The following is a 25,258-nucleotide window of genomic DNA, read 5'->3' as shown; positions in this document are numbered from 1 at the left end:
CTGGTCATGTGGAATGCTTCATTTATTAGATATATGGCTTGCTTGCCCCAGTTGGTGTAATTTGTAGTTGGCAATTGCTGAATGTCAGAAATTAGTTTTCCCATTTCTGAGAGCCTTGGGTTTTGTTTTTTTCTTAAGGTTTCCAACTGGATTTAAAAATAAAATGTTTGTTTTCTTAAAAAGAAAAATCTAAGAGTAACATAAATTTCTCTTACTTTATTGTAGTTTGTCTCTAGCCTGGAGTAGTTTATTACTTTTTTGTTGTTTGGGCTGCATTGATGCTCACTGATCATTCTATTTGCTCCGTTTATTCACATGCTTACATCTTGGGACCATTTGAGGAACTTTCAGGCATTTATTGTAGGATGATGTTTATGATGATAAATCATGATACTTATGTTTTGACTCGAGGGGTATGTAAGGTTACATGTAGCTGTATTTAATGTTTAGTGTGCTTTTTTTTAACTATATTGTCTGGCTGATGATGCAAAGCAGTTTCAGGTAATAATCAGTGTCAGCAGTCCTCTGATTGGATGATTAGTGTTTGTATATATGTAGAAATGTTCATCATACCTGATGAAGGTCTGCTAGACCGAAACGTCATTTTAGTTTAGTGTATGAGAGTTTTCTCTTTATTTAATCATATATTTTTATTGCATCTCTCATTCATCCCAACCTACTTTAGGTAACAACCCTTGTGTTATGTGATGAAAATGTCCACCTTTTGGTTGAGCTGTCTCTTTCCCTTTTTTATGCCATAAAATGACAATAGTCATGACTCGATTATTTCTCACTGCAAGCGTGCATCTTGCTGAAGGCTACACAGCACTGCACATGACTCTGGCGCTGGAGTCGTCTCTGCAGGGTGTGTGCATAAAAAACGATTAAAGCAAGTGCAACTGTGCTGCACTTTTCAGTGCCCCAGTCACACACAGATTCATTCTTGTTAGCTTCCACAAATGGAGGAGCAAATAAAGGTGCAAGTTGTCCATGCTCGCAAAGCAATTTTGGGCAATTTTGGGATCAAGGTGTAACATTTTGTTACATTTACAGTTTTAGAAAAAAGCCAGAAAGGCATCTCTCTCAGCTGGTGTTGTACGGTTAAATGAAATTGCAGCCTTTTGTGAGTATTGAAATCAAGTTGTTATTTAAAGTGGACTTTGTACAGATAATGCGTTTTTATTGTGCTGAGTACTGAGTGAGACTGTTTGGCGTGACATGTTATTGCTGCCATCAGTGTTGTCCTGATGTGAAAAAAGCCACAGGAGTCCCTAGTGGAAAGATGCGGAATAAATAAATGCAGTGTGGAGGGATGAGGGATGATTTGGAGAAAAATTGGAGCCAAAAAATAATAACATGCATCAAGTATAACATCATGGAGGGATTGAGGTGGAAGGAAAGTTGCAAAAATGAGATTACCAAGGGCATAGGTCAGAGGTTTGCTAGAGGAGGGAAAAAAGTTGAGAGAAGAAGATGAGCTCAGAGGTCATTACAACTAGGAGAATTAAGAAACATGTATAAAAAATACAAGTAACGACAACACAGAGCAAGTTCAAATTTGGGTTTAGGGACAGTTCACCCACAAATAAACAGTACATATTTTCCTTTTTCCTGTAGTGCTATTTATTAATCTAGATTGTTTTGGTGTGAGTTGCCGAGTGTTGGAGATATCCACAGACCTTGTTGTGAGCAGTTTCATGTAGGAACTATTTTCTGATAGTTAATTTCACCCACCAACCATATCTGCTGAAGTAAGCGTGCATCTCTGATACTCGGCAACTTACCCCAAAACAATTTAGATTTATAAGTAGCATTGTATTTTCAACACGTCTCATCCTGAGTCATCACATGTTGCTGCTTTGAGGTGGACTTCCATGTCTACGTATTATGCTCTAGGTGTCCTTCTGTGTCTCTCTTTACGTTTTGGGACGCCAGTATTATGGTGTCAACACAAGCACATGGATGGATTACGCTGCAGGTTGTTATGTTTAGGCAACAACTGCACATGGCAACCAACACCGGGATGTCAACAAATGCACATGCTGGCACGAAAGGCTAGGATAAGAGGACAAAGGCACGTGATAAAGTGTAGAAAAACGAACACCAGACTAGCACATGAAAGTCCAGGGTTTGGTGGACCTATCCACCACCCCTCCTGTCTGCCCCTAGATGCCCTCTCGCTCCTTATATTACATCGCTGCTGGCAGTGTTTGAACCCCTCCTGCGATGTTTTCCCGCGGTCACAACAGATGCTGTCCGTCTGTCCGCCAGCGTATATCACCATGACCGGTTTTGTCGGTCGCATTCTCTCCTGACACCGTCCAGTGGGAGTTTCACATGGACTTAAAATGTGGCTTTTGGCAGAGCAATGTTACGCCAAAAGCACTGTCAAAGTAGTGATATTTTGCCACTTATAGTTTGGAATGGCAGTGGGCTGGTATTTTTAAATTTTGGGGGTGACCTGTCCCTTTAATATATACAAAGCTGAGCTGTAAATTGCTACTTTGTACGTTTTCTGTTCATATGTAAATTTCCTCTACAATGCTGAACATGACTGAAAAAAAGCCATTTGCCTTGAATCAGCATGTGAAGAGGAAACTCACTGGCAGTTACCACAGTGAACAGTAAATGAAACCAAAATGATCCTCTTTCTTTAAAAGAGAGCTGTTGGACTGAGGTTGCCCAGGGCAGTGCCTGCAATTCTCCTCCCAACAAAGACAATATGTGCAAACTGTTAAGCATATGTTTGATGTGAATAGAAAGTTTAATGTTAGAAAACGATGAGCCGATTGGTGGAAAGTGCCAAACATAGAGCTCAGCAGAAATGACTGTGTCAATAAGAGCCCACACAGACTTAAGTCAGCACTGATGAACCAGCTGTGTCCGTCCGGAGGAAATTACCTCTGACCACTGGTACATAAACCAACACAGGAGAGGAAGTTTGCTGTCACACACATTGTAATTCAGTCAGAATCAGAAAACTTAAATGTCATTGCAAACCCTGAATCAGCACAGAGATCCTTGATAACGGCACAAGATGGTGCTGTGTTTTTAATCAAACTGTTCTGTGTGTGAAATAAAGGCATTTTAATTTTGGGAACCAGATGGGGTCAGTCACTTTGTCAGATTTGTGCTTTGTTTATTTTTAGACTTGGACCTAATCTACTAGTTGCTGTTGCAAATGTTTACAAAGACCTTTCATTTGCCATCTGCTGTGTCCATTTTTTAATAAATATTTATATATATATGTATATTTGAATGTAGTTGCATAAATCAAAATGAAAATTGGCACTATGGCAGGAAAGCCATTGTTTTGACTTAACAAACATGCTCTATTGTCCTGCAGCTTACTCGCTCCCATTTATTCAGTCAAATGCTTTCCAGTGTAGTCCCGTAAGGTCCATTAGCTTTTAAATTAACAGTCCATTAACTGCACAATTTATTGAGGATATTAATATATTTACATGAATTTACATCAGTCAAGATAACATTACATCTATGTGCTGGTCATCTAGGTGTAGATTTTGAGTGGTGATGCAGGAGACATGTGTCCCTTTATATTTAAAGACATGTCCCCCCCCAACAGAACCATGAACGTGGCAAAGGACTTTTATTATGCCTACGCGCTGGCTGTAGCTGTAGCTGCAGGAATAATATTTTCAGTTTGTCCTTCATTCTGTCCGTCCATCCGTCTATCCATCAATCTGCTTAATTCTCGTGAATGCAATATCAAAAGCTCACCTTGAGGAAATTTCTTCAGATTTGGCAAAAATTTCCACTTGGACTCAAGGATGAACTGACTGGATTTTAGTAGTCACTGTGACCTCACAAAACATGTTTTTGGCCATAACTCAATAATTCATGTGAACATTTTGACTACATTTCACTCAGATGTCTAATAGGATAAAATATTGAAGCAATGACATTTTATATCTAAAAGGTCAAAGGTCAGCTTCACAGTGACATCATGATATTCTATGAAAAAAAAATTGCTCAGCCTCATAAGTCAGAAGGAAAGCCATTTGGTCCAATACTGAACTGACTCTAATCTTTAGGCACTGCTGATTATAGCAGCCAAATGTTGCTTGCCTGGAGGGTTGAATATGCAAGGTCTGGCACTGTCAAAATTAAAGACTTTTACACCTCAAATGGATTCTGAAAAGGCATTAATTGGTGCATAAAGAAGTTAGAAGTTAAGATTTAGATGCTCAAAACTTCTGGTGAACACCAACTTTTATACATTTTTTAATCAATAAATTAATTGTTGGGTATGTAAAATATCAGAAAATACTGTAGTGTATGCCCATCAAAAAGTCTCAAAACCAAGTTGTCATCTTCAAACTGCTTATTTTTTTAACTTAAGTCTGACCTGAATCCGAAAGAGAGGCCGGAACAATTGTCTTAATTGATTTTCTTTTAACTTTTCACTTCAGCTGCAGTTTAAATAAATAATTCACAGGTTAAGCGTCTGATTGCCACCATATTTCACTAAATTCCACCTAAAGACCACAGCCTGCCTTTATGTGGAACATTCATGTGCAAGCAAACATAGTAACATAAATGCAGTGCCCACTGGTTCGACTGTTGTGATAAATGAGTGCAAGTAGTAACTCTCACTTTTGCTCCATCTTGACGCCTTGCTGCCGTTACCTCCTTGAGCCCTCAACTTCCTTCCAAGATGTCCCCTTCTGTTAGGATCCCCGTGAACACATTTCACATCAGAGTCGCACTCTCCTGCCACGCTCTGCTCACAAGTCAAATTACCGCCCAACAATCTGGACGCTCTGCTGCCCATCCCACACATTTGAAATAACGGAAGAGAAATCTTCACCGAAACCAATTCACTCCCCGTGAGTGTTGGTGTGCGCACAGTTTGTGGCGTTAACCTTCATCAGCTTTGCTTCACAAGTTCTATTAATCACCCCAGTGAGAAATCAATAGTGTGTATTATGGCTCACAGTAATTCATTTTTCTCTCAGCATTTTCTTTAAAACACACACTTCCCCGACCAACAATTCCCTTAACCCAGACTTTTACTTAAGAGAATTTGCTGCATGTCAAACAGTATAATGTGAGCACATCGCTTCTTTATCAGCATGATGCTGAATAATGTTCAAGTTATTCAAATTATTATGACCTGTCTACTGGACTAGATTGAACAGAGCAGCTCTGTACTTTATAAGGTTTTTGCTATCTGTGCCCGCTCTCGGAAACTAAAATTGCTGATAGTCTCTCTTTATCAATGGAAAGCCAGAGGGAGCAAACACTGAGAGGGAATAATGAATAAGCTATTCACTGCTCAAACAGGAGATTACATAAAGCCTGCTTAAACTGCAGCTAAACATGGCAGAATTTATTACATCCGTATAATTATCAAGGTGCCATGATCCGCAGATAGGCAGGTAATCATCACCTGTACATATACCCTGTGGATGTGTGACTGTGAGTGTGACTCATTGCCCCGTGTATTCCTTGTGTTTTTTCTTCCCCACCTCCCCATGGAGTCACTGCGGTAGCATTGGCAGGTTTCCTGCAGCGGCGATGAAGCGGAGCCTCTGTTTATGATATGTCTCATGCCAAAGTGAGACATGGACCTCATGTGGCGCCTGAGATTGCAAAACATGCAGCAGCAGAATTGGATTGTAGCCGCGCTTTGTGCCGCCAGTCAGCAGGAGCTTAATCGAAGTGTGTGACCGATCTCGCACAATGCTGTCTGTATGTGTGTGTGCATGATGTATATGTTAATGCACTGAAGCATAAGTCCACGTGTTGGAGGGTACAATAGGTACAGATAAGTTCAAACAAGAACATTTCCTCCATTATTTCTCCTTGCACAACATGTTCTTAAAGGTCTGTTCCTTTTGTGCACTTAAAAAAGTGACAGGATGTAGCGAATTAGCAAGATAAAGCAGAAAAAGGATATGCATATTGCCTACCCAAGCTATTTTTCCTTCTCTGAAATGGCTGTGTATAAAGTGTAATTTGTGAGGACAATTATGTGTCACATTTGAGAAAATTAATTTCCTGAAATGCTCCATCAGAAGGCATTTTTATGAAGACAGCTTTCTTTTTTCTCTCTCTCGTTGCCCCCAGGCTGCATTGTGTTTCTCATGGCGCAACAATCAGTATTATGAAATGATTTGTAGTTTTTCACTTTCAGTCATTTTAGACTGAACACTGCCAATCAAAAATACTCCTAATGCTTAATCACTGTGCACCAACACGGCTGTTTTTCTTCTGAATAATGTATTGGTTTGAGAGGAAATGTGGTTGTGATTTACAATGCATTGTACTCAGCAACCCTTATGGAAAGAATCAGCTGATGGATTCTACAGTATCTTAAAGCAGCACATTTTTAGGTGGAACAGACTGTTTGTCCAAAGAAACTTCAGGGTGGAGACATCCTCCGAGTGGACATTTGAGTTGAGTCACTGTCTGAATGAAATATCCAGATGGAAGCAAAAGTATCAGTTGGTTTGGTGGGAAAAAACAAGATGAGCTGTGCTCGATAAAGTGGTTTTATCTTTGGCATTAGATGTAGGGAGACGGTGTCTGACATTGGTGAAAAGCTTGTTCCAAGTAAAGAGGCACCCTGCTGCAAAAGGGTTGGCCCCCAGCTGTTCATGTGTCCTTTTACAATAATAACAGCAGTGCTTTTGTACAAGACATCCATCTGTACTGAAGATAGTATCTCACATGTCAAATGCCTAAGCACCACACCAGTGTTTTTGTTTTGGCATGCTGTTTCCTGTATATTTGGCTTTGCTGCCAATGATTTTCAACAGCATGTCACAGGTTTTTAGATTGTTGAATGCATGTTTACTACTTTTCAGTTAGCTATTAGTTTGGATCCCAGTATGGCAAGAGTAAATGAACTCCACACTTTATTTTTAAGCCAAATTATTTTGGAAATGCTCCCTTGTTGGTAGTTCAAGTATTTGAAGGAAGATCCAAGAAGCATCTGAGACTTGAGAGTTGGCTTTTGAACTGCATCTTTTTCAGCAGATTAATTGTTCACAACATAGCTGTTTTAGTTGTCTTTAAGGTTATGTTTTTTTGACTTGCTTTTGAAAGTAGAGCTGTTTGGCAGCTGAGCCTCAAATACTGGATGAAGAAACACTTGAATAGACCAAACAAAATATTGCCAATTTTCTCTTCTTAGTGTGTTTGCAACACAGTCACCAGGTGTGGACTCGAGTCACATAGCTTGGACCCTAGTCAGACTCAAGTCACTAATTTGATGACTTTAGACTTGACTTGTAACTTGATTGTAGACTTGACTTGTAACTTGTAAAAGATTTGCTGTTATTAAATGGCATTACATTTGGTTAAGGGCACATTATGAACTAAAAAACTAAAAATTTAGGACTTAGGACTAAAAAACTCAAAGTTGAGGACTTGGGACTTAAGTGCAAAGACTTGCTCGTGACTTGCAAAAGAATTAAATATCTGTTAATTGCTAGAACAAATGTCTGCACTGTAACTTTCTTCACACCACAGTACAATAGTACATTTTATATGTACATAATTATACATGTTGTTTTCTGGACATTTTTCCAGAGAACTTTAAATTTTCAGTCTGTTTTTAAACTAACTTTCAGGTCATTTTCTTGCCACCTTTTACTGATTTCTTACAATTTGCAGGACATTTCTTGCCAAGATGCTCATTGCCTTTTCTCTCAAGTTTTAGAAAGAAATCAAATCAATTTACTGAGGTTTCAAGGTTTGTCTAGCTTGTAAAAGGCATCTTAACACAGCACAAGAAAACGATGTCGATGTCGATCCAAGTTTCAAGGGGTTAAGACGCTTTGACGAAAAGATAGGAGGTGCATTAATAAAAACACAATTTGTGCTGTAAAAATGTGTACATAAAAACATAAGCTGTCAATTAGGAGTTCCACGAGAAAATGAAGAAACAACTATGAATCATTACAACCAAAACACAATCCTGTAATGTTGTTAAATAATCCAAGAGACTGTGTTTCTATGAGGAACACTAAGGTTTTTGCCCATGATGGTACTCTATTACACTTGTGTGCTTTCATTTTAATCCTCCTCGTTGGATATGATAGTAACCTGTAGTGCAGTGGAGGGTCTGTGGAGTGCACTCACCTCGCTCTGCTGTCTTAATTACAGCCTATTTAGCTTAAGCACTAATACTTCATGAATGGACCATAAACCTAGCTGTTTTACACAATACATACACTGACGATATCACCCTCTCCTCCAGGTAGTGTGTCAGCATCTGCATCCCTAGACTGTCTGGTGGTGGAGCAGGGCTGCATCCAGGAGCAGTCCTGCATGGTGCTCTATCGATTGCTGGAGTACTGCGCGGCCGAGGAGGCCGTGTCGCCTCTCGGTGCAGATGCCCGCTTGGAGTGCCTGGAGGCGCAGAACTCCTTGCAGCATTACCGCCCCCTTCAAGTTTGCAAGTGTCAGCGAGGCTCTCGCAGGGAGGAACACTGCCTCAGGGTCTACTGGACTGTGAGGTTTGCTGGTGGGTTTAAGCAATGATATCTGTGTGTGGGGTGCTTTTTAAATTTGATATACATGTGATAATGTTCTTCACTGTTGTTCCAGCATATGATGAGTATGAAGTGTCTCCATATGAAGAACTGGAGTTAAATCTGGTGAGAAACATTGAGATGTCCCGAATGGCCTCCATTATGTCAGGTACAGCTTTTATCACAAATATTTAAAAGTTTGGCACCCAAATCAATATATCGCATGATTTTATTTCCTGATGTGTTGCATTGTTTTCTTCCCGATGACCCCCAGCTTCCTCTCTTTCTATGGATGGCCAAAACCAGTGTTTGAAGGCAGCGCAGGACTGTGGCCTGTATGAGAAATGTGGCTCCCTGCGGTCAGAATATGTTGTAGCCTGCACCAAGCGAGCAACAGCCTCTGACAACAGCTGTAACCGCCAGAAATGCCACAAAGCCCTGCGGCGCTTCCTGGAGCGCGTGCCAGAGGAGTACAGCTTCGCTCTGCTCTTCTGTCCCTGCTCTGACACTCTGTGTGGGGAGCGCCGGAGGAAAACCATCGTCCCGTCATGTTCATATGAGGAGAACGGGAGAGGGGAGGAAAGAGTGGGCAAGCCCAACTGCCTCAGCCTGCAGAACTACTGCTCCAGAGACGAGCTGTGTAGGTAAGGCGGTTGATTGGTGATTACGCAGTACATTCAGTGTCCTTAATGAGAGCTTCAGCACAATAAGGAACAGAAGGAATGTAGAGTTTTCAGTGTGTGTAATGCACCATTAGGGACCAAGCAGTGATGCAATGAGGACACAAGACTTGTAGACAAAAAAATGGGTTTTTATTTACCCCCCCAAAAAGCAAGAAATAATATGAACCAAAATTTGAAGAACTAGGTCTATAAAAGAGGTCAATGTAACACAGCTATACTCAAGATGACGACTAAACAGGGTATTAACTGAATAAACTGACCTGTCACAATGACACAAGAGGGATAATATATAGTGGCGTAGCCAAAGCAAATAACACACAATGGGCTAACTAAGATGAACACCAGCTATAAATAAATACAAGGCAGAACTAAGTAAACCCAAACACCCCCCTACCTTCAATTCACATGGCAGCAGATGGTTTGGTCCAATGAATTAGCTCCAGGATTTAAGAATCCTCTGCCCTCAGCCACACCTTTCGCTTCACCAGGAAGGGGCCGTATCATCATAGTAACTTAACAAAGACAGAAAAGTATTAATACCTAACAATTCTAACCCTACAATGCTAAAATGTGTGCACAGCAATCAAACAATGTAAAGTTAAAAGCAAATGAACAGATTCTAAATAAATCCAATTGTGTGATGTTAATTGCGTAGGTATTGATGACTGTAAATGAAATTAACCTGTTTAGGTGATAAACTGATGAGTTTAGAGAGTGTGAGTTGGATCAGTATTACCATGCGTAGCTGTGGCCATTATAAACACCAAGTTGTATGATAATGTAACATAAGCTTAATCAAGAATGACTCTTTACATCCCTAATGCAGTTCACAAAAATGGCAGCATTACAGGCATATTGTTGAGTTTTTGACAATTATTGTTTTATCTCTAATCCTGTACACTAATGGCACACACACATATATGTGTATTAACCTGCTAGCAACGTGATACACAATAGTGTTTTCAAGCTAAACAAGGAATACTGCTTGTTAAATGCTTACAGTGTCTTTTCAAAATTAACTCTGAAATTAGTTCAATTTTAGGTTTATTTCCTAAAGCAACAAAAGCACATGGTCATGTAAGTAGGTTAGGTTAGGGTTAAAAAAACAACCCCAGTGGTTCTGCTTAAAATAAACACAATTGTCATAGTGTAATATCACATGACATATCACTGCCGTAATATGCTACAAATACTATCACACCATGTTGTTATCACCTGGCAAATATGTCTCATACTGCCGCTCAAGGGTGCCTCTATGCATCATATCTGATGCCAAGGGCCAGTAAGCAAGCATTAGTTTTTGATGAGTCTGGAGTGAGACCAGATTGAATCGGTGGAGGATGTCTGGCCTTTTGCCTATTTGAACTTACATCAATTAATTTAGTAAAAACAATTAAGTAAAAAAAAAAAATGTTGAAGTTATCCTTTCCTCAGTGATGGTCGTGGAATACAAGCAGGTCTTTGGACCCACAACACCTTAAGAAGGATTAATGCTTTTTAGACAGAAAAGAGGGATGGGGGGTCTCAGAGCAGTTTGCTTTTAGTGGCGACGGCCCTGCTCATCAGTATGATTATAATGGCTTAGGTGAGGCTAATTTTAGTCTGTGTAAATGTTACAAAGGTTATTTATGATAAAAGAAAAAGGTAAGACTTAGAGTTATTTGAAACAGAGAAGGTAATGCCCCCCCCTCCTTTGTAGCAAGAAATAGATTTTAAACAAGAGAAGAGAGGAGCATTAACTGTGGCTGACATGAACTTTTTCTTTCCCACATGTATGGCTACCATGTGTTTCTTCTGCAAAACATGGGGAAAAAGAAATGTTCAGTACAGTATTGTGAATCTGCTACAGATGAGAGGATGTCATAGATTGTGTGTGCTGGTTTATTGAAATAGTTGTATCTACTTATAAAATCTATGGTTTGTAAACCTCTGAGATGAGCTTGCACTGTCAGTATTGATCATATTATCCCCAACCTCATTACTAATCATTGCAAACAAGTTAGCTACTGTATATGTGACTGTTAATGTTATAAAAGAAAGTTTTTGATTAGGTTTACAGAGAAGAAGAGACGTATTGGGTATTGGGTCAGAGGGTTATTAAAACAACACATGGTTTTAATACAAGTTTGCAGCGATCTAATTCTCCGTTTTGTGTTTTGTGCTCTTACACGATGTTGTTGTTTGTGTTGTTTTTGTTAGCTCGACCCCGAAATCCCAAAATGAAATTGTCAAAACACTTTAAATGCGCACTCTGTTTCACTGTGCTGACGGATGAAAAACAGTTTTCTCCTCTGTGTGTGTGGGTTGTATTTGTGTGTGTGTGTTTCAGATCCCGGTTCGCTGATTTCCAACACAACTGCCAGCCCTCCCCTCAGTCTGCCTCTGGCTGTGTGCGAGACAGCAGAGCCATGTGCCTGAAGGCCTATGCTGGACTCATAGGTGAGAGGGAGGAAAAAGAAATTAAAGAGGCTGAAAGGGGAGATTATTCAGGGAAAAAATAGACAGAGAGCTGCTGAAAAGACTTTGAAAATCACCAGTAGGTGTCTAAAGGTGATATTTGGCTCATTTTTATATTAATTTTGTTGCACAAAATAGCTCTACAAGGGTCCATAAATGGTCAAGTTCAAAAAGCTGCTGCTCGGGCGATCCTGTCAGCATCACTTTCAAAAACTTGATTTAAAAATTGCATTTCCTACAGCTCTACAAAATGATCCAGGTATTACTATTTCCCTCTGTATTCCACAATGTATTTTTCAAAAAGTAATTTTGTGTACCTGCAATTATCAATATCAGGAACTGGTCACACTGGCTCCCCAGGGCACCAATATTGTTCTTAGACTGCATCGTAGCTTCCATAGAGGTGTGTGCTGAAAATGAAAACCCCCTGCCTTAGGGAAATATTTCTTCAAAAGGTTAAGTCACACCTGTAATATGACTTTTGTCCTCTTTCTATAACCAGGTACCATCATGACTCCCAACTATGTAAGCAACAGCAGCACAGAAGTGTCCCAGTGGTGCACGTGTGACGGCAGCGGGAACGAATGGCAGGGCTGTCAGCGCATCCTGCACTTGTTCAACAACAATATATGTCTGCGTGAGTAAAATGTCAAGAGGTTACCGCATGCAGTATGATATGTCCTGCAGGGCTGCATGTCTATAGCAAGTCACAAAGGCGTAAGTAATAGTAATAAGGGAGTTAAAGTTCTGGGAGTTCCCTGCATAAAATATGTGCAGCTTTCAGGATAGAGGCTGGATACCAAGCAGATACACTGCTGTGTATCTGCTTGGTCACATACAGCCACATGGGTCACATAAAGGTAAAATTCACAACTTCCTGGATGTTTAAACTGCAGTGAAGATGATGGAGCATGTAGTGTTGTGCTTGTGAAGTTTTCATTCTTTAGTTGTTGGTTTTCTTTTATGAAATGAGCCAAAATAAACAATTTATTTAAAGGATCAGGGAGGTTTAGGGAGGTTTAGTGGCACCTAGCAGTGAGGATTGCAGATTGCAACCAGCGGAAACATCTCCCAGTTAGAATTCCTGCAGTAGTTATTGTTAGGGACATTTTTACTGGAAGCTGAATTATCCGCAAAGGCTTCTACCTCTCCACAATAAACAGACCCAGTGATTAAAACTGGTAAAAACGATAAAGCTGTTTCATGTTGAAAATTTTTTCTCCAATGCTGTTTGGTATGTCAGAGAGGTGCCGGTAGTTTAGAAACTGCTTTTTTTTCACACTTTTTTTCTTTGATAATTTAAGATTAAGATGTTCAGGAGATTTTAACAGGGAGCCAATTTATCCGTGGAGGTCTCTTCCTCTTCAAAACAAACAGACCCAGTGATTTAAACCAATAAAAACAACTAATAAAGCAGTTTCATGTAAAAAAAAAAATAAATAAATTAAAAAAAATATATATATATATATATAAATATATATATATATATATATATATATATATATATATATATCTATAATTTTTTCAGATGCTCTCATTGTAGAGAGGATGCTAAATATGATACCCCACACAAAAACACAGAAAAGTGAACATCTGGAAACATGAATAGCCCCATCCAGAGCCAGTATTAGATTTGTCCATTCTGGGATTCTGTGGAAACATGCCGGTGAAATTGGACCAGCTCTCCATGTATAAACAGCTCATTTTAAGGACATGAAAATACAATGATTCATATTTTCAGGGGATTTTACACTAAAGTAAACATACTTTGTATATTATACATTGTATCAGCTTATACATCTAAGTCTTTCACATTAGACCTTTAAGTAACTCATCTATAATAACTGTCAGTTCTCCCTGTGTCACGCTAATGTCAGAGGAAATGTAACCATTTAACTGTCTAATCTGAGTCCAGACTAAATTGATCTTGAGATGCTTCTCAAACGGAGCATTTTATAATGTGCATTAATGCAGAATTCAGATGAGGTAGGTCATAATTGACGATTGAGAGGGCAAACCACTGAACCACGATGTTTTTCTTATAAATAAGTAAATGGCAAGAGACAGTCTCCCTTGTGTTTGGTTGGCTGCCAAATGCGAATGCCATTTCCAAGTTCTGTGGAGTCCTTTCCCCAAATGTGATAAACATAAAGTGGCTTCTTGTTGAATTGCTGCCAAACCAGCAGGGGTGGAAAGAGCATCAAAGGATCCAGCTCAAGAAGCACTGATGGGAGAGCAGTCAGGTTGTTTTAATTGAAATGAGTCTGTAAGTGTAGACGACTAACAATAACCAACTAGATGTTCATGTTCCCCTCTCATCCAAAAATATCGTTGCAGGTAACATTAATTGTGATTGTACAGCAATGCAAATTGAGTATAGAGAAACAAAGGAAGCATAGACTGCCCTAATTTTCAGGTAACTACATTCATGCTTATTTTTAGGTTAATTTTCGCCACAGGCTTTGATCCAGATACAATGAACAGTTGGGCAGTTTTGTCACATTTAAATTAAAAACAAGGCTAAAGCCCCTTCCACTGCACCGTAAACCACCTCACACCTACCAAAATCTGGGAATGGTTACAATTGTCATTCACTTTCCATGATGACCTGGCACATACCAGTCTTAAAAAAATTTCAATAGTTAGAAAAGGTGAAGCACTAAAACAGTTAAATGAATTTTTCTGAGAGTCACATTCCAGATCAGATTGTTCCAAAAAGAATTTAAGAGCCATATGATGAGAAAAAGAGAGAATTCCTGGACATTGTCCTATTACTTACAAAAAACTTAATTTGAGCAAACATATTGATTAAGTAAACAACATTTTGGTCATCAGATCTTTATCAGATTGAATAAAAGAACAAAGAAAATTTGAAAACATATATATTACTTTTTTTTTTTTTTAAGTGATCTTATTGCATTGTGAATATGTTGTGTATGGTACTTCTATGTGTCTTTTATATCTTTTGTATGTATTGTCTTGCCATTGAGTCTGTAATAAAGTTTATTATTATTATTATTATTATTATTATTATATATAGGTAACGTCTACTCAGGCAACCAAGAGCTGTATGATTACATTTTCTCCATTGTTTTTATGTGTGTGGGTAGACAACAGCAGTTTAGCTGACTTGATTTGGTTTAGTTTAGTTAAGTTTATTAGGATGCCCTTTAGCTAACATCATGAAGTCAGCCAGTCTTACTGCAGTCCAACACATAAATCTCACAGTTTAACAATTATTTGCAATATAAGCATTCAAAAATCACATTACATTTAAAAATACTCAATCAAATATAAGACACTACAAACAAAAATAAGCAAAGTCACCATTTACATCATTTCAACAAACATCATCATTTTTGCAGGTATTTGGTTTACCTTGGCACGAGATGAAAAGACAGACATCCAACAAAGTTATTCCAATTTATCCCGAGGGAACAAGGATGTTTGTACCCAATGAAATTGCAATCAGTCTGGACCAGAACAATAATGCCATCCCATGTGATTTAACCAGCATATTCAAATGTATTTTGCCCAGTCATGCACAGTGTTTACAGAGTTTTTGGCTCTAACTATGCTTTTAAAAGTCACTGACAATGTTTTGGTGATGCTTCAAGGATGAATAACGATGTGAACCTAATGAAGATGACCCCTGCTGATTCTGTTTCAGGCAATGCCATCAGCTCCATGGGAATCTCCGCACCTCCTCCTGTGGAAAACACTCCGGTGCCAGCTTCTCAGCCCTCCCCACACGTCTACCAGGAGAGGGTCCACGTCAGTGTTAACACTCTCCCTGAATTCAACAGTGTAAGCGTTCTCTATTTCTTCACTGTCTCACCATATGCTAGTGTTCAACACTTGCTACGAGCCGAATTCAAATAGTTGACTGTCTATCAGGTGCTAACACCTAAAGTATCACCAGGCAGTGAGTCAGGCCCAGCAGCTCCCTCCTCCCTCCGTTACCCCTACCTCTCATTGTGGCTGAGGATTAGCTGTAGGTGTTTGCAGTATTAGACTCTTACTGTTTATATTCATGTATGCACACCCATCTGCTCTATATTCCCCATTTTCTCTCCATTTTTATCCTCCTCATTCTGCATTTCCTCTTCCTCCTATGCGATCCCACAATCCCTTACAGCACCGACATCCTGCCACTGGTGGGGCTGCATTTTACACATACATTGTATTTAAAGATTATGCATTTGAGTTTACTAATTACAGTGAAGATGAGATGATGCAATCTAATGCCAGCAAAGGACTGAATGTCTCTTCTAATAAATCTGTTTTATATGAAGTTATAAGGCTTTAAATTAGATTTGAGGGGAAAAAAACTCAAATTCAATTGCCCACAGAAAGATTAAACATTAAAAGTAGATACTGAAAAATGGATTGCTGAGCTGTGACAGTAATGGGAGGAGCAACAAGTGCTCTTCACTAGTTTTGATGGCAGTGCAAGCTGAAGTTTCAGCTTAGTGCACCTTCACTCCACTCCCTCTCTGTCTGTGTTTAAGTGGAGGCTTCACTGTATGGAGAGCTGCTTCACAGCAGTTAATGGGATGAATATGTGGAATAAAAACCCTTCATCAGTGAGAGATTGTTGATTTATGATACTATCTCAAATCAAACTGGAAACTGCAATAAGTTCTGTAAACTAGTACTCTGTCAACACAAGTTTTTGCATTTTTCCTTATTTGCGTAAGTAACTTCAGCTGAATTTTAAATTGAAAAAGAAGGCTAACTAAATGTAATATTGATGTTTCACTGTCTGACCTCCATTGGCTGTGTGAGTTATGTTACCCAGTAGACCACAGAGATGGGTTGAACATGTTTTATGAGTTTTCATTTTTACACAATGTTACAATGGACTCATCCCAGTGGGACTACATTGTTGAAAAGGAATTTGTTGTCTGTTTTCTGCGACATTTTGCTGTCAGTGTTTCCTTTCCATTGTTATTCTTCTGCCCTGAAGAGCTGGTGGAAGATTTTTGCTGGGTGACACTTTAAAGACAATGAAGGACAATTCCAGGATAAGAAATGTAATTCAGAAAATGGTTGTTATTTCAACACATTGTCACTCTTAACTTGTTAAATGCAGTAGCCTGGTCTGACAGTTTACGCTCATTACATGCTGCAGTTTCCTTTTAAAAAAAATATACTCTACTATGGCATTACTGTGGATGGGTTTACATTAGTTAGTTGTCGCATCGTCAAAAGGGAGCGTTATGCATCGGTCTCAGACGCTAAGGTCCACTGACCAAAACTGCCATATTTGATGCCCTGGGGCTGAGAACAGATTATTTACAGTGAAAGGATCCTTAAATGTAATTTTTAAAATAAAGTCATTTTTGTGTTTGTATATTAGTTTAATATAGTCACAAAAACTAAAAAAACTGAACATTTTTGCATTGTTCAAATCACAATTAATCAAAGAAAATTAATCAAGAGGTGAAATACTAACCTGTTTACATTAAGTAAAGTCTCCCTCCTCACACAGGTTTGGCCCCTATTTGAATACATTTGACTACATGTGGCTTGGCAGTCTGTTTTCATGTGCTCGTGTAGAGTGTTTGATGCACACTGGAACTGTCTTCACATTGTGTTTGTGTTTGTATTTCTTTCAGCATCAAACCTTCGATACTTATTTTAGTGGACAGATTGGTTTTGAGCCAAGCAATCATCAGATTTCGCTGTTGATGTAGGCCTAGATCTGGGATTTCTGCCAAAACAATGCTTATTGTTTTCCAGCCATGATGATACATGATTGCTTTTATAGATTTCTGCATGATAGTATATAAGAAATGTAAGTAAGGTATCATGTACTTGCCCTGATAATACCTTATTTTACTGTTATAATGTCATTCATGAGGAGGCCTGTAAGTTTGGACCCTTAATACACTTCCAGATGCTGTAGAAATTTAAACAAAACCTAACAGGGATGAACTCTAAGAATTGAGGTTTTCTTATGTCTTTAGAATTGTGCAGTATTTTTGGATTTAACCCTTTGACACCTGAGAAATCAAACCAAATTGGTTACTAATAAAATATTACCTGAAAACAAGTCCTCCTCCCCTCCACCAAAAGAAGAAAAAGAGATAAATGACACAAAAAAATAGGAAAATTGAAAAAATATATTTTTTTTGTAACATCACTTTAAATATGTAATCATCCTAATTATTAATATAGTTTTCTGGACATTTTTCAAATTTTTTTCAAACAGTCTTATTCTTGTTAACTGTCTTGAATCTCTTGAAATTTATGGGACATTTCTCACCAAATTGCTCACTGCCTTCTCCTTTTTGATTATGAAAGAAATCAGACAAGTTTCAAAGGGTTGAACAGCTTGCAAAAGGCAATGCAGCAAAAGAATGATGTTGATCTAGGTTTCAAAGGATTCATTCCAACAACACACTTTCAAGTTATCAAAGAGCTACATGTGGCACAAGTGATGCACAGATTTCTTCTGTTAGTTGGTCCACAGTCTTGTTCAAACTCTTAAGATAATCGCATACTGGTTGTTTTGGCTGCAGCATTATGTAGCTTTAAATTCTGTGTTGATGTGGACTTTCTCCTCCCTCCACGCTCGACCACCTCAGTTAATTGGAAGAATTGCTCTTTCCCCCCTTTTACAGATGGAGGGCAGCGATGAAGAGGAGCAGGAGGAGGAAGAAAGCGAGGAATTCAACGTCATCCCACCGTTTCACGAGAAGGACTCTAACACTGAATCGGGGGCTAGAGGGAGCAAACGGGGAGCAGCTAGCCGAGCGGTACCCGTCTTCACATTACTGCTGCTGCCTACACTCATCCTGGACTGGGAGTGCTGGAGTTTCTGAAGCCTTCGTCTCACTCTCCGCTCATATTTTACACTCTTGCTACCACTTTCAAATCCATCACAGCACTCACAACGAGCCGCAGAGGACATTTGCGAGGAAGAAATGCATATCTTTTTTTTAATTTTTTAAAAATACGCTGACTTTATTTAAAATTTTCAGTTTCCCCTATCACTGCCTCCTCAAGAGTTAAAAGATATCAGTAGTCCTGCAGTATCTGCCATGAGTCCTCTCCTATGAAACGCAGGGAACAACGTGAGCAGATATATGAGTGCACGGGTGAATTTAGAAATGCTGTCTGGGCAAATACTCTATCTAGAGCCTGCTTCACACTCAAAGTACATCCCCTCTTTTAACAAGAAGCACATCGCCCAAGGCCACATCCACTGTACACACTCAAAAACCATACCCAGTCTACTCTCCACTGCAACCAGGCCGGAGCGCGGCTTTTGATTTCTATTTCATGACTCATGTCACATCCGTTTCTCTGTTGGCCCCTTTGGCTCTTCCTCTCCCTGCTTCATACTATGGTTGAGTAAGATAATCCACTTTACAACAAGCTAATAAGAAACTGCACCATACTTTAAACTGCTTTGTACCATTGAAAAAGAAAAACTTTTTTTTTTTTTTTTTAGAAATAGCTGCATTTAAAAAGAGATAACACCCAATGTGCTGTCTCATTATGTATGAGACATCTTATGCCTTCTTCTCTCTTTGTGCGCCAGAAAGCAGAGTGCAACAGTCGCTCTGCTCTGCTCCTTTTGTTAACACGCCACTTAGTATTATTCCAACCAGGGTGAGTGACTGAGAATTCAACCATGGGCAAAAGTAATGAGATCAAATTCTATTGTAGAAAAGGCAAGCATGAGAAAAGCAACATGAGCAATTACAGCACAATTCAAATTGCTCAGCATGCAGGGAAAGTCTGGAGTAAGGCTCAGGGGAGGAAATAGCCAATTTACTGCTGTCATACCCTCTCACTTTTTTCTCATCCTTAGGAGGTTCGTTTTTAGTGCTCCTTGCCCATCATGTGCTTTAGATGTTGTGAGAGCGGAGATGCGGAGGAAGGGGATGGACACACGGGAGGCTGTAAAGCCTGCTGGCTGCTCCGATCATTGAGCAGCACATTGAGCCATTCTCTCAGCCTGAAATAGCTTTTGCTGATGTTAATGATTTTTTTTCCCTCTTCTGCCTCATTTTCTTGTGAAAATTACGAAGCTGCAGGGATGTAGGTAAAGAGAAGTATATTGAAGTTTTTTTTGGAAAAGGGATAAACTAATTTGAGAATGAGTTTGCAAGAAATAACCTGTGTGAGCTGTGAAAGGAAAATGTCTTCTATTGCCTCATGTTGTCTGTATACCATCAAATCATTGTAGTTATACATTTCCAAAGACGTATAACACACATGAAAATAATTCTTGCTGTGTTTGAATATCACTTGAGGAGGCAGTATGGCCCCATCTCTTTTTTGCCCCCACTGGATGTGTTTACATGATGGTTCATTGACGTGACTGAACTTTTAATAAGAACAGACAGTATAAAGGCAGAAACGCACTGGAAGCATATGAGCTACGCTTTTGCAAATGCAGGTCCATGACTACTTCAAACTCGGGTTTGATTTTTAGAGTCATAGCAGAACTCAAATGGATGTTGGAAGGTTAGTGGACCTGTAGTGACTGTTACGCACCTCGGGGCAAAATGACATCATACAGGTTTTATTGAGAGTTTGGCTACAGGAAGCTAAGAAGTGGATGAGGAAAGGCCAGTTAACAAAGCTCAGAAGTGTGACTGCAAGGTTAGTGTGTGCAAAGAATATATATATTTGGACAGAATATTGGAAATAAAAATACTTGCAGCACAACTGGCCAGTATCCACATATATGAATCAGACGTGTTGCTAAGTAAACATTACCCATCAGTGTCACAGTGAAGTGTCAGTGCTGCTGCTTATTCATAGAGCATTGAATGAGCATCCAGTGCGCTCTGGCCTTAAAGACTGAATGTGAGTTTACATGTATTTTCACATTTCAATAGGTTTGTTTATATTTGTAAACTATGTAAAGTAAACATTTGCATTAACATGGCTTGTATTTCTATTATATTTTGACGAGTTAAGGAAAGAAAAAAAGCTTGTTCACCATCCATAAATTAAAATTCTTTAAAAGTCTAGTGTGTAGGCTTTAGGGACATCTTTTGGAATAAATTAAACATCCATAACCCTGTTTTCATTAGTTTGTGATCAGCTAAGAATTGTGTTTTTATTACCTTAGAATGAGCTGTTTATATCTACATACAGAGCGGGTCCTCTCCCTCAGAGTCCGCCCTGTTGTTCTTACAGTAGCCCAGAACAGACAAATTAACCACTGTTTCTAGATAGCGTCATTCATGTTTTTGCTTTTTTGTGTCAGCAACTGTAGTTCTCTTACACGCTTTGCACACAGGAGGAATTTCACTTCTGCAACTCAACCGCTAGATGCAATTAAATCCTACACACTCGACCTTTAAGAAAATATGTGATTATTCCCCAAATTAGACTGTTTTTAGATTGTATCTTGAAAATGTACAGTACTATGTTTCACATGCAAACCTTCTTTTAAAGACATATCAAACATGCCAAATAATTCTGACTGTAATGTGTAATAACTGTGTAATTTTGTGACATAGCAGAGCAGTGTGCCGATTTGGTAAAAGAAAAATAAAAGTCACATTGGAAATTCCCACGTCTGGTAGAAAAAAAATGCATTTGAATGACCAAGAAATGACTGCTGTGTATAACATTCTAACATTTTCTCATTACATTTTATTCAACATTTTTCTTATTAGAATGAGCTGGAGAGAGACAGGAAAGTGGTGAGAGAGCGGACGAATGGCATGCAGCAAATAACCGCAGTTTGGAATCGAACGCTGCTCAGCCTGTGTGGGTCGCACACTCTATCAGGTGACCTAAATGTTGTCCTTGCTGAACACTTTTTATGGTACACGAAAAGATACATCCTGATGAGATTGGGAGTACTGCTGACAAGCTTAATGTCAATTTCATTGCAAATTGGTGAGTTAATCATCTCCATTGAGTTTTTAACACATGCTGAAATATACAATTTCAATACTATTTTGACTTTAATTTGCTTTAATTAAAAACTGAATGGTTTAGAAACTGTAAATAAATAATAAGTTTGTGGTTTTCTCCAGCTCACAGTCACTGCAGACAAACTGAGCCAAGAATCTCGTGTTTATATTTTACTTCTGACTGATGGAGTTGATTATGGGGTCTTGGGGCTTCTACATCTAAAATGACACCAGTGAGGCAGGAACAAGCTACAGTGGAATGATTTTGAGAGGAAAAAAAAGATGCTGTAATGGGAATCAGCCTGCTCTTTAATTATAAAAAAAAAAAAAAAAACAGCACTGAGGGCACTGAGCCTTTGTTTTTTATGTCCAAATTCAGCCAACTGTCTACAAAGTTAAGTTATGCTTTATTAATCCCCCTGAGGAGAAATTATCTCCTGCATTTTATCCATCCTAACTATGCAGGAGCAGCGGAACGAGGCACTGAGGCCAAAGCCTAAAAGAAATAAACCAGTAGTTTGCATGTTTCATCCCATTTACTACAAATCATATGCATAAAATGCCATAATAACCTTTTGCAAACAATGCTGCTGTCAGACTGAACTTTTCTCTGGTGGGCTATCCTTGACCTCTTTTCACATCTCTTTGTGATATCAATTAACAAACTCTCAAAAATTGTTTCAGCTGTGTACTTTTCAACCTGCACTTTAACTCAATGCTACATAATGGTAACATGTCATTACAACAAATAGGGTTTTGTTTTTAACCTGTCATAGTTTGGAAAACATACATTAACAATGGATCTGTTCTATCCAAGTGTCCCTATAAATCTTGACAGTATGACAGTGATTATGCATGCATCATACCACGGTGCAATAACTGAATTAGCTAAATAGAGTGCTGCAGGGATGACCAGAGAGTTAGCTTTGCCCACTGATTCCTTCATCAAAAAGCCTATCAGATATTGCCATTGAATTTTGGAAAATTGTAGGAAATAAGCTCTGCGGTAAACAAAAGTTTATTCAATCATTATTTAGTCTGGATGGATCATTAAGAGTTAACTCTCATTTACAGTGATGTCGAGAAAAATACATCACACAAAAATACAAGTGAAAGTGCACAACCAGAAGAGTATTAAAGTAATATAACCAATTAAAATCAAAACAATACAATAAAATAAAATATTAAAAACAGATTTTAAAAAAATCCTTTATAATACTTTAACTTTTTTGTTTATTAAATGAATCTTCATAAATGAACACCACTTCTAGGATCTTTGAAAGGTAAATGCAATTGCCAGGGGTAAAAGCTAACTTAAGGCTTTAAATAAGATGCACGTGGTTGCATGACTTCATCGTTATTACCACAACAAGGCTGTGAAGCCACGTTCATTGTGGTGATTTTCCATAGTTTCATTCAGCCACTTGTTAGCAACTGCCTTTTATTAAATGAACCAAAAGTGCTAAAATGCTAACTCAATTCCTTGTTTTAGGACACATTACTGCAACACTCCACTAAATGTAGCCATCATTAGTTCTATTATTTAAACCTGTGATTTCCCTACAGTGACATGTCAAAATGTCTATTGACTCAATGCTATTTAATACAGAACTCGAGCAGGTTTCCAGGGTTTGCTAATTGATATTCATGCTAACAGCGTAGCTTTAGGGCAGCAGTTACCAACATTTTAAAACTACGGGACCTCTTTATAGCTTAAGGTTTTTATTAACTTTATCTTGAGATCTCTTTAAAACGTGTTGAGCAGCATTACTTGATTTTTTAACAGATTATGCTTTCAGGAGTGAGACAGACAGTTAGCTTTTCTCTCTGTGGAACCATTTCTCCTTCAGTCAAGATTTTCTGGTGACTCTGTGTTGAGATATTTCAGCATTTTGAGCTTTGTTTACAGTGACAAATCTTTCCATCCCTGCTGTGACAGTCATTATTTCTGGCTGCTGGTTTTGCTAAAAGTTAAATTATTGTAATTAATGTGCTTCCACGACCGTGCTAATTGAATTTCAAAATCTACTGAAAAATGAACAGAAACTCAAGATCATGAACCGCAAATATATAAAACCTCTTAAACTCTACTGCATGTGTTGAAATGGATCAGCAAAAAATGTTAAGTACACATGATAATTTTGGCTAAAACTTGCAGACACACTGTTCCTTCAAGGGCCACAGTAGCCCATGACTGGCTGACCATTTTGAAGTCGGGGGCTTTTGAGGGAAAAGAGCACAAACAGGAGAGGACTGCACTCATAGTTCGGCTTTATTTGGTTTCAAACTCAGGACCGTCTTTCTGTGAGGCGACAGTAATCACAACTGAGCCACTGTGCCGCCCCAGGAGGCTCTTGAGCTGCCTAATATCCCAGCACCGTCCTCATAATATATATAAAAGATAAGCAGTTATGTTAATGTGGTTATTAATGAAGTAAATCAGTGCACTCATTTGCAGATAATCCTATGTCAACATACAGTACTTGTCTTCACTCATTACATGGAATATATTAATATGAACTCAGGCATGAACTCAGAATCTTACAGCAGTGAGGTAATTTAGGTTTTCTTATTAATATGATAATTTGTGCAGCAAAAAGAAACTCTACAGTCTAATCAGATCACCCACTTAGTTTCTCCCCAGTTTCTAATGTGTGCTGTTCTTGTGTCTTCCCGAGAATTTGTCTCCAAACAGATACCCAGGCATGCGTCACTGAGTAAACATAAACAAGATTTACATAAAAAGTTAACAAAAGCATGAATCTTTAATACAATAGATCCAATCATTGCTTGCTAAAATGCTGCTGTAAGTGCAGACAGAGACACACAAACAGCTCAACAGTGAATGGCCATGTAATGATCTCAAAGCATCTAATGAGGAGGTTCCCAAGTCATCAGGTAACGATTCGGGTGAAAGTTAAGCACATCGGGGTGATACATTACCTGTGATTGTGTTGCCCCATTGATTCAGGCTGTGAGTTCACAGTGAGGTACAAATCTGCCGGTGAGAAAGAAACACTGTGCAGGCAGCATTAGAGACAGCTGGGGAAGATTGGGGGAGGAAACTAATTTTGGCCTCCTACAGCTCAGTCAACAGTAAAAGGTAAAAGATTCCTCCTTCCTCCCAGATGGAAACAGTGTGAAGCTGTTATGATGCATCGATATCAGCAGCATTTTCCTTTAGGCATGTTAGGATTTTTTTAAATACATGTTAACTGATTTTATAATGTAGTCTTTTGGACAGTGTGAACAACTCTACTACTTCAAAAAGACCCATTTGTCCTGTACAGTGATGGGAAAAGTACATAACTCTATTACTTGAGTCAAAGTATAGATACTCCTGGTCAAATAATACTCCAATACAATTAAATGAGCCAAATTATTATGTTAGCCCTTTGAAACCTAAGCAAATTAACTTACTTTCATTCAAAAACATGGAAAAAAGGCAACGAGCAACTTCACAAGAAATTACTCACAAATCTGCAACAGTAAGTTACAAGAAAATTACCTAAAAAATAGCAAAAATTGAAAATAAAAAGTGTAAAAAATGAAGACAAACAAGAAAATTACCTGAAGTGCAAAATAAAATAAAATAAAATGAAAATATCTAATATGTTATATATAATTAGAACTGTAGTTTTATGGACAGTTTCTGCTAGTACTTTGATCATTTTCTAATAATTTTCCCCCTCTCTCTTTTTTTTTCTCCTTTTGCAAATTT

At 38.6% G+C, this 25,258-nt stretch overlaps 1 protein-coding gene across 2 annotated transcripts in view; it reads left to right on the top strand.

The window, feature by feature from the left end:
* LOC121952774 (GDNF family receptor alpha-4-like) overlaps nt 1-21,191 on the top strand; it is a 30,467-nt gene extending 9,276 nt beyond the window's left edge. For both annotated transcript variants that reach the window (XM_088088440.1, XM_088088439.1), the window contains exons 2-8: nt 8,231-8,497; nt 8,581-8,673; nt 8,779-9,148; nt 11,517-11,626; nt 12,147-12,281; nt 15,315-15,451; nt 18,274-21,191. In XM_088088440.1, the coding sequence (XP_087944566.1) occupies nt 8,302-8,497; nt 8,581-8,673; nt 8,779-9,148; nt 11,517-11,626; nt 12,147-12,281; nt 15,315-15,451; nt 18,274-18,474 (1,242 nt within the window). In that variant the 5' untranslated portion in view covers nt 8,231-8,301 and the 3' untranslated portion in view covers nt 18,475-21,191. The remainder of the gene's footprint in view (nt 1-8,230; nt 8,498-8,580; nt 8,674-8,778; nt 9,149-11,516; nt 11,627-12,146; nt 12,282-15,314; nt 15,452-18,273) is intronic.
* The last annotated feature ends 4,067 nt before the right edge of the window (nt 21,192-25,258 follow it).

Source organism: Plectropomus leopardus, chromosome 15, assembly GCF_026936395.1.
Source record: "Plectropomus leopardus strain MGB_pleo_1.0 chromosome 15, ASM2693639v1, whole genome shotgun sequence".
Classification (NCBI taxonomy): domain Eukaryota; kingdom Metazoa; phylum Chordata; class Actinopteri; order Perciformes; family Serranidae; genus Plectropomus; species Plectropomus leopardus.
Note: the sequence above shows the minus strand (reverse complement) of the source record. Positions and strands in the feature narration are given on the sequence as shown.